The 10,655-nt window shown below is 38.0% G+C and overlaps 1 protein-coding gene across 1 annotated transcript; it reads left to right on the top strand.

The window, feature by feature from the left end:
• CLEC1B (C-type lectin domain family 1 member B) lies at nt 1-9,653 on the top strand. The gene is made up of 6 exons (XM_045870906.3): nt 1-276; nt 905-1,003; nt 2,217-2,336; nt 2,504-2,655; nt 5,763-5,869; nt 7,681-9,653. Exons 1-6 carry the CDS (start codon nt 15-17, stop codon nt 7,823-7,825), a joined length of 885 nt encoding a protein of 294 aa, XP_045726862.2. The 5' UTR covers nt 1-14; the 3' UTR covers nt 7,826-9,653.
• Nucleotides 9,654-10,655: the final 1,002 nt, after the last annotated feature.

Below are 10,655 nucleotides of genomic sequence, written 5' to 3'. Positions count from 1 at the left end.
ATATCTGAACAGCTATGAAAGGGCCTCCTGGAAGAAAAGAAATCCAAAACACAGAAACAAAACAAAACAAAAAACATGTGCCCCAACACATATGGCTCCACCTTACCAGAGAGGGGAGGGTCACAGACTGGCAGGCACTGAAATCTATGCGTGGACACGACATTTCTGCGAAGTCATTGAACCCTGAGCTCCCTTGCAGTCCGAGGGAAGCCATGCTGGACGAAGATGGATACATCACCTTAAATATTAAAAATCGAAAGCCAGCTCTCACCCCAGGTAAGAATACCCGGAGCCAGGGATTTGGAAGTTAATTATTGAAATAGGTCAACCCTACTTTCCTTTCTCTACTAGTGACAGCACATATAGTTTTATTTTATTTTCCTGATGATCTTCCTGCTCTATAGAATTCCAGTAATATCTACTTAGGCTCAGACAGACTTATTTAGAATATAAGCTACAAAAGATAAAAGCAGGAACATTATAATAAGGCTTATAATAAGGAAAAAATAATAATGCCGGACGGAACAGAAGCCAAGAGAATAAGAGGAAAGAATGTTTTACAACCTCATTTTCTAAGCTGTCAGCAAATGGGTATGATTCTTCAGTTGTTGCATATAAAAGCAATTATTTATGGGGGTGAGCACAAAACAAAACAAAGACACACAAAACCTTAACAGTTATATTTTGACTCAGAGAAAAGTCCGTTGGAAAAGGGTTGTACTTGCTATTGGGAATGGGAATGGGTTGTACTTGCTATTGATCACCAAAGGAACACCAGCAAGATCTGGCAATGAAGCTGTTTATAACACTCAGAAAGCCTTGAGAGGGCAGGGGACAGGGGTGATGCTGCCCCAAAGCTATGCCATACAGCCTGCCCCCTAACATCTGTATTCTATGTCTACAGTTGACCCTGCTTCCTCACCTGTGTGGCGTGTGATGGCTTTGATTCTGCTGATCTTGTGCATGGGGTTAGTTGTTGGGCTGGTGGCTCTGGGGATAATGTGTAAGTATTGATTCACTGCAAAAGATTTGTTCTGGGGAAAGCAATACCTAAGGGTCCTGGTGTATGCCACTAGGTTTGATTGTCACTATGTATCTTTGTTGCTACTTCAATCATTTTATACATGGCTGCCAATACATTCTCCATAAAGGAGAACTCTGACTTTTCCGTTCTGATTCAAATCGCTTTAATTAAAATTATTTTCAGGTTTTTAAACTGGTTTTTAAGATCGCCTAAGGTCTAGATCCACACTATCTTTTCATTTTTTTTCTCCCTATCCTGCATATCTTCAGTTCCAGCCAACATGGACTTTTCTCAGTTTCACAAATAAATCCTCTTTCCCTGACTGAAATTTCTGTCCATTGTATTCCCTCTTCCTAAAGTGCCCTCTTGCCCACTTTATTTAATGAATGCATTTACTTTCACTCAGAAGCAATTCATATCCCACCTAATTTATATATTTTTTCTTTTTATAAATCTAAAAGCGCTCCAATGTCGCATTACCCCATGTAGCTGTTGCTTGTTTGTGTGCTTGTTTATTTGTTAGAATGTTTTGTTCACCATCTTTTATTCACCTGAATATCATATTTTGAACACAGCAAGAAATCAATATGTATTTTTTAAATAAATGGATATTTCGATATTACATGAAAAACAAAATAACAGAGGTCATTCACCTCTGAAATCTGCTTAGAAATCTGTATTCAAAGAAATATCAAAGCAGGGGCGCCTGGGTGGCTCAGTCGTTAAGCGTCTGCCTTTGGCTCAGGTCATGATCCCAGGGTCCTGGGATCGAGCCCCGCATCGGGCTCCCTGCTCCGCGGGAAGCCTGCTTCTCCCTCTCCCTCTGCCCCTGCTTGTGTTCTCTCTCTCGCTGTGTCTCTCTGTCAAATAAATAAATAAAATCTTTTTAAAAAAAGAAAAGAAATATCAAAACATTCGTTTTGGGCACGCAATTTGATCATGGCATTTTCTTATTTGTGATGGTCTCCTTCATATAGTTCACTTCTTCTTTTGGATAACCATCAGGTGTCAGTTCTTAAATTGTTCTTTATACACCCCTTTACCCAGACCCCTTTGCAGTACTCATTTATTCATGTGTTTCTAGTAAACACTTCACAGATTGACAATTCTACTGAAATTAAAGTTCATTGAAAGGTCTCTGCATCACCCTTATGATCCTGATTACAAATTATTATCTAATTTTTACATCTAGCCGTCACAGAGCAAAATTACCAACAAGTGGAGAATAATAATGTCTCAGGAACTCTGCACCAAGTAGCAAAGAAGTTCTGCCAATATTTAATAAAACAATTGGAACAAAAGAGCAGTGTCAGTAAGTATGGTTTTGTAACCTCTTCATCTCCGCACCGCCCCCCCCCGCCCCCCGGAGTGTTTCTGTGATGTTATCTGTAGGGAATCTAGAGATCTGCAGAAAACACTGAATATGGGGGAAAAGCGAAAGTAAAGAGTATGGATTCCTATTCTTGGTTTCACCTTAAGGCCATAAATGCAGCCCATGTGACAGAAACTGGAGATATTATGGAGATAGTTGCTATGGATTCTTCAGGCGCAACTTGACATGGGAAGAGAGTAAGCAGTTCTGTATTAACATGAACGCTACTTTGCTGAAGATCGCGAGCCAGAACGTTCTGGTAAGGAGATTCCTATGTCAAATATTTTGGAGTCATAAGAAGAATCTTAAGTGAAACATTTGACTTTAAAATCTATATCTATATTTCTCATGTCTTCCAGTCTGTGCTTATCTGAGAACCTTATCAAGCCCAGTAGAAATGACCACATTTAAGAATTTCTTAGAAAGGGGTAAAATGAGCTAATGAGACTGAGAGTTCTGGCGTTACCTCTGTGACAAGTCATTTCACTTTTCTCAGCTTCCTTGGTTGCATTTACTAATCCATAAAAGAATCTGAAAGTATAAAGAAACTCAATATCATTGTAAAATATAAAAAGCAGTGCCACCCCAATATTACATGAATCCTCAGTTCCTGCTAAATTGTTGAATAATTGAACTCGAATAAACCATGATGCAGACTTTACCTTTTCATAGGCTCTTCCATAGTTTTGGGAACAATCTCATTTGTGAAACACACAGGATTTCAGTTGAAATTTTTCTACTAAACGCCTCCTCTTCCAGATTTTTCTCTTTGACAGCTTCTAACAAAGGCTTTATTTTGAAGCAAAATATGTTCACATCCACTCATGCGCTCTCCCTTTATTATTTAATGTAGCTTTTCTCTTTTTTTGTGAATCCTGGGAGCAAACCAGAAACCGAGCCTTGGAGTCTCCCTTCTGCCAAATGATAGATTTATTAAGACATTTTTTGAAAGGCAGAAATTCTCTATGGTGTTTAACCTACAATTTCCAATATGGTAATTATTCACATTCTGTATATTAAAAATGAAAGCAAGGGGCGCCTGGGTGGCTCAGTCATTAAGCATCTGCCTTTGGCTCAGGTCATGATCCCAGGGTCCTGGGATCGAGCCCCGCATTGGGCTCCCTGCTCCGCGGGAAGCCTGCTTCTCCCTCTCCCACTCCTCCTGCTTGTGTTCCCTCTCTTGCTGTGTCTCTCTTTGTCAAATAAATAAATAAAATCTTTAAAAAAATTAAAAAAAAAAAAAGCAAACCGGAGATCTGGATTTGGGCTGTGTGCAGAGATTAAACCAAACTCAAATAGTCAAGCCAGTCATATTCTACAGAACTGCTATAACTGATCAGCAAAACTGACTTATATTTTCCTGAGCTGAAGTCCACAGTAATGGGCCAGACATGAGGAGATCATTCCAGTGACACTCAAGATCATTTGTTGCCTTGTTACTATCCTCTAACTCTCTTTGTGGACTCAAACTAATAGAGAAGATATTCAGGTAAGTAAATTATCTTTCTTTCCAATCAGGCAAAATAAGAGAGTGTCCTAAAATCTCAACTTCAATAACAAGAGATTAATTGGAGACATACAAACATGTCTTGAATCTTGCACTGATGCCAGGTTGGAGGTTTATAAATGAAAGAAATAATGTCATTTTTGAGAAACAAAGAATAGTTGAATTTCAGACGGAATATATTTCCTATAGTGAGGTATATAATGTGGATGTATTTTAAAGAATAGAACAGGAGTTAACAGAAAGGTGAGGGGTAGCTCAAGCTTTAAAACATAAGCTGTCAGGGTGCTTGGGTGGCTCAGTCTGTTAAGCATCTAACTCTTGGTTTCGGCTCAGGTTGTGATCTCAGGGTCTTGGGATTGAGCCCCATGTTGGGCTTCATGCTCAGAGGGGAGTCTTCTTCTTCTTCTTCTTCTTTTTTTTTTTTAAGATTTTATTTATTTATTTGACAGGGAGAGACACAGTAAGAGAGGGAACACAAGCGGGGGTAGTGAGAGAAGGAGAAGCAGGCTTCCAGCAGAGCAGGGAGCCCGATGCGGGGCTCAATCCCAGGACCCTGGGATCATGACCTGAGCTGAAGGCAGACGCTTAATGACTGTGCCACCCAGATGCCCCTCAGAGGGGAGTCTTCTTGAGATTCTTTCCCTCTGCCCCGCACACCCCCCCCCCCCACCGTGCACATGCTCTCTCTCTCAATCTAAAATAGATAAATCTTTAAAAATATCAGTAAGTGTCTGCTTTTAGCTCAGGTCATGACCCCAGTGTCCTGGCGTCAAGCTCCACGTCAGGCTCCCTGCTCATGAGGAGTTGGCTTCTCCCTCTTCCTGTGTCCCTCCCCCCTGCTCATGCTCTGTCTCACTCGCTCTCTCTCTCATATAAATAAATAAAATCTTTAAAAAATAATAATAAATAAATAAGCAGTCAAAAGTGACTTTCACACAGTATCTCTTATGGAATGCCATTCTGTGTCTCACTTCTGTTAAGAAGCTTGAGTCATTTCTTATTTGCTAAGAATGCATTCTCACCTACCTCTTTTTCTGGGAGGTATGAGAGTACATGAATATTTGACTCTTTTTAATTTTGTTACCCATCGATCGACTGATTGATTGATTGATTGACTGATTGACTTATCCATTAATTTGACAAATATGAACTGGAACTATTTCAGAATCTGAACCTATGAAGTTAATAAAACAGAAGTCTTGAACCTCAGGGAGCTTATGTTCTAGTTGGAGCAAGAGGCAATAAACAAAACAAATAAGTATAGTGCATCATACAGTAAATAGTGACAATTCCTAAGTAGAAAAAGGCAAATTAGAAAAAACAAATGCTGTTTGTAATCCCTTTGAGAAAGACATCATATAATTCCTTTTACTCAGTCAACTAAAACAAATTAATACTTCCAATGTAAACATTGTAGGCTACTACAAAACTAAGCTAAGCAATGAAACCAAAGCAAGTAGAAGTTAAATGTAGGGAATGAAAGCGTTTCACCAACAATGTATTTCTTTTTTTTTTTAATTTTCCTTCTCTAGTTGTTTACCATTATCTTATTTAAGAGCCATATTTGGTACTCTATTTGAAACTCTAGTCTTCAATCGATGGAAGATAAACGTGTAGAAAGGTTAGAATATCCGCCTTCTGTGAACATTTTTTTTCCTGTATTCTACAAGCATTTTTTTTTATTCTAAAACAAGTGAACTTGGCGCAATTCTAAATATCAAATATGATTAGTTAACATTAACGTAGACATACAGTCTAACTTGTTGTTGTTCAGGATCTTATCATGAAACTTTGTCTTTACATCATTACAAGAATTGTGGAAGCAGGTTGACTATTATATTTATCTGTGTTTACAATAGGAATACATGAAGTCTAGGACTGGATTAATGCGTTGGGTTGGATTGTCCCGCAAGAACCCTAATGAAGTCTGGATGTGGGAAGACGGCTCTGTGCCCTCCAAAAATGTGTAAGTTAATGGACATTCAGAATACAAGGCACAGCTAGCAACTTTTATTCTTGAGATCCTCTACCCTCTTGAAGGCATACTACTTACAAGTTGAGAGGTGGCTCGATGACCTACTGGGTGCTATAGAAACAGCAACACACTCACCGACACCCTCCTCCTAATAAGTGAACCCTGGTAATAAGACAATTCTACTGTACTCACTTTCCCATTCCTCTGTTCTTTATCTAAGTCACAATCCACCTCTATTCCTAATATTTTTCCCCATTCATTTCTACGCTCAAATTTACCATTAGAACGTGTGTGTGTGCGTGCGTGTGTTGCTTGATCCGATTCTCTTCACATTTTTCTAGAACAAAATGATCGTTCTTGTTATTTTATGGTTGAAAGTGATTACTTTGAGGATTCTTTTGGATTTTCAGTATCATTTCGCCTACTCTTCCTGCCTAGGGGTCTCCAAGAATCAGGCACACCATCATTCACAAGGTGTTTCTAATGTTCGTATCATAAGGCTCCATCCTTGTACAGACAATCCAGGCAAAGGAGGCATTTTTTTAATGTGGCTTTCCAATCTCCAATCTAAAGACCTTTGCCCATCTTGTATATCAAAACTGTAAGGTCTCTCCAGTTACAATTAAAACTGATAACCACAACCTGTACAACCTGATCATTACTTAAAATTTCAATTCATTTATTCAACAGATACTAAGTATTTACTATGGGTAAATACTATGCACAAAGGATACTGCAAGTACAAGCAGACTTCTTCATAGATCTTGAGCTTTATCTCCTATCATTTCCTGCCTCATTCACAATATTGCAGGCCAACTGGTGAACCCTCTGTGCTTTCAACAAATTAAACTTGTTTTGTTGTCTTAGGGCTTTTGTACTTAACTGTTTTCTTCTAGACTGTTCCACTTCCAGAACTCCATGATGGGCTCCCCCTTGTGACTCATGTGTCTTTTAAACATCCCTTCCTCAATGAGGTTGACTTTAATTACCCAAACTAAATTAGCTTCCTTCCACACACACCCACTCGAGTCCATTATTACGCCATTTCTTTTCTTCGTAACTCTTACCACTCTCTGAAATTTTCTATTTGTTGGCTTCTTACCAATATCCTCTTACTATAATGTAAGTTCCCCAGTAGAAGAGACCGTGTCCCTGTTTAGTCTATCAATATCAGCACACAAAACAACTTTGGCACATAGTAGGTATCCCATAGATATTTGGCGAATAAATTACATCTATACATTTTTGTTCTCTTGTCATAAGCAATGCAGCGGGGAATATAGACAAGTTAACAGGCAATTACAATAGAGTATGCTGCCTTATTTCTGCTACCCTACAACATAAATCCTCATTTCAAAAATATTTAATCAACTTTCTTTTCCTTGAGCTCCATCCCACTCTGTACAGCTACTTGCCCTACAGGGCTCTCCCATCTCCTGTTTATCTAAATCCTACCCTTCTTTCAAGACAGAACTAAAGTGTGATCTTCTATGAAAAGATGAAAAGATAAAGCCTTTCCCATCATTTTCAAGATCCCATCCATCTCTTTCTCTGGGCTCCTATTGTGCTCCTGCTCACTTATTCCTTAATCAATGCTGTACTAAATTGCTATTGAGTTACTCAGCTGTACATACTTAATACTCCCAAGCAGATGGAAAATTTCTCAATGATCTGAATGTTGTTTTTTACTTTTATCCCCATACTTTTTGTTTCCATTTTGTGAGACAAAATACTTTCATGCAGAGTTTGTTGACTGCTTATATAGCTTTTGAAGGAACTCATTCTACCTTTTCCATTCACAGGTTTCAGGTTTCTGGAAATGAAAGAGAAAATATGAACTGTGCTTATTTTTATGATGGGAAAATTTACCCGAACTTCTGTAAGAACAAACATCATTTGACGTGTGAGAGGAAGGCAGGCATGGTGAATGTGGACACACTACTTTAATGCAAAGAGATGAGCAGGATGTCACAGACAAGTGCTTGATTATACAATGAAAGATCTGGATGAAGTACTCACTAGCCATAAAATTGCTTATTATTCCCTTTATTCCCATTGGAGTCATCTTTACCTCATCTTTTCTACCAATATCACCTCATCCTTTCTTTGTATATCCCTTTATACTAAGGGATGATTTCACCCCTTCTTTATACATCCAGAATCCTGTCTGTGAGTTGATCATTTGTTCTCAATTGTTCCGTTTCCATGGATTTTCTTTCTTCTTGTTTTCATTCCTAATTATCTCAGCATGGTATGATTCACCACATCTTTGGACATAAACATATACACTTTAAATTGAAATAAGAAAGGTTAGGAGTTAATTGACTCAAGTTGTGCAAAATATCTAAGTCTGAAAGACAGCATAAGGTAGTGGAAAGAATACTAAACCTGGAATCAGTAGAACAATCTAGATGGTGTGATTCCTTAATTAACGTACAACCGTGGACCAACTAGTCATGTAACCTCTTTACCATTCATTTTCTCATATTTCAAATAGAATAACACCCATTACTTCACAGCTGTACAACCTAACAAAACATGGGAGTAGTAGCTATGTCAGAAATTCCATAAAGGCCAACGTCATGGCTTTCCCATTTGCTGTTGTATGCCTGGCACCAAGCATGGTTCCTGGCTCACTGGAAACAGAAAAAAATAGTTGCTTTTCATTATGTGAGAAATACCACAATCTGTAAAACACTACACAATTATAATTTGGATTCCAGGTCCACCTTTGGTCAGATTCTACAGCAAGGGAATTAAAGTTTCCTTCTGGGGAAGGAAAATGAAATTTCTGTGCAAGGAACTTGATAGTGTTTGAAAATAAGAAAATACTTCTTAAGAAGGCCTATAGGCAAGTAGACAAAACAGCAAGTACAAATGTTTTATCTTTTCCTGACAGTTCTATGTTTGGTTTTTGCTGAGTAACTCATGAAGTATTTATGGATATGTGGCGAGGCAGCCTTTCACAGGATAACAGGCAAAAATTGCATTTCTTTCCCACAGCTTCCCTGAAGCTGCTTTTTCTTCTTACATTGGTAGTAACAAAATTTATGAATATGATTCTCAAACATCTCAATTGAGATGTTTGTTAAAACATGCAGATGCTCAAGCACAAACACTCAAGGTTCTCAGTTGGAAGGCTGAGGAGACACTGAGACCTGGGCTTTTAATAAGCTCTCCTACTTGATTCTGATCAAGTACTTTTTAATACATTTTGAGAAAAATTACATTGAAACTTACTCCCTATGTGGCTTTTGCTAAGTTACTCTGTTTCCTCATTTATGAAGTGGGCTTAATATTATTATTTTACTCATAGGTAATAGCGAGGATCATTTAATATAATATATAAGGCATTGACCAGAGCATCAAGCATGTAATAAATAATAAATATGTATTATTTTATACCTTTGAGCACTAATACTCAAAGACACTTGAATCATTGTCTTGTTTTAGACTATCAGTAAACAAGCAGATTTTGGGGGACTGAGGAAAAATAACACAGATACCTCAAATTCTGCTTCTACTTCAAATGTCTTGAGATCTTGGCTTTTGGGGGATAGTACATTACTGTTTTTTTTACTTGTTGATTTAGAGAAATGGAATAGGAAATAATAATTCAGAAAATCACCCAAAAAACAACCAACCATGTCTCTGGACTTCAGTGTTTTATTACCCACAAATGGAAAAACATTTATTTATATATTACTATATGGCACAAGTAAATTTCAAAGAATAATATCTTAGTTTGTGACAAAAATGCAATTAAAAAATGTAAACCAACCAACTGTGCCTACAAAGATTCTTTTTTCTGGTACTCATATCAGAATCATCTTACACATGACATCAGAATAGCACAAATTTTAGTAGCACATGCTCCATGATCAGACCACCTAGTTTCAAATACTAACTCTTCCACTTACTACGCAAGTGAACTTCGGTAAATAATTTGTCTTCTCTGTGCTTCAATGTACAATTAAGTTACAATGTACTCATAACAGTGCTTATTTCACAGAGCTGTTTTGAGAATCAAAGTAATTCATGTAAAAACCCTTTGAAACAGTACTTGGAATGTAATGAATAATAAGTAACATGTAGTATGATATAAAACATCAAAAGCAAAGCAAGTAACAATAGTCCCTTATTGGAAGAGCCCAATGTTTCCCCCAAAGAAATTTATCAGAGAATATATGGTATTAGAGAAAACTGGATCTTTCTGAGCTTGATATTTAGCACTGATAAAATTTGAGAGCACCTAGAAATTGATGACAACTCATTAAATTTCTGTTCCTGTGCTCCCAACATTAGTCTTAATGCCTATTTGATATGCTTATGGTTTCTTCCTCTTTTTCTCCTCAAGGTAGAAATCATTACATAATGAAAGCTGCAGAGAGTTAAGTCACTTTATTTTTCAGGTCAGAATCTCAGGTCACATGAAAATCATTTGAAATATTTGGAGAATTTGCTGGATATTCTCTGTTTACCTCTTGAGATCCTCTTAACCCCACCCTGTGCCTTGTGAGGCAGAACTCAAGTGAACAGCACTGTTTGGGGCAACTTTCCTCTGGCTTCCAGTTAATTTAGCTATTGAGAAGTACTTGCAGTAATCAAAGGGTCAAAGGGTGAAAGGAGAGAGTGGTCAGGGTACTCCTCATTCCCTTGGCTCTCTCCCTACCATGCCATGTTTGGCAAAGGCTGCATGTTCCCTACCTTAGGCCATGGCCCCTATCAGATACCCTCCCCTTAACTCCTCAGGCGTAGGGGTGATGACATCGTGGCA

The sequence above is a fragment of the Mirounga angustirostris genome, unplaced genomic scaffold (assembly GCF_029215605.1).
Source record: "Mirounga angustirostris isolate CCGP_5_RB_7025 unplaced genomic scaffold, mMirAng1.0.hap1 SCAF_5, whole genome shotgun sequence".
Classification (NCBI taxonomy): Eukaryota; Metazoa; Chordata; class Mammalia; order Carnivora; family Phocidae; genus Mirounga; species Mirounga angustirostris.
This window is presented reverse-complemented; position numbering and strand designations above follow the sequence as displayed.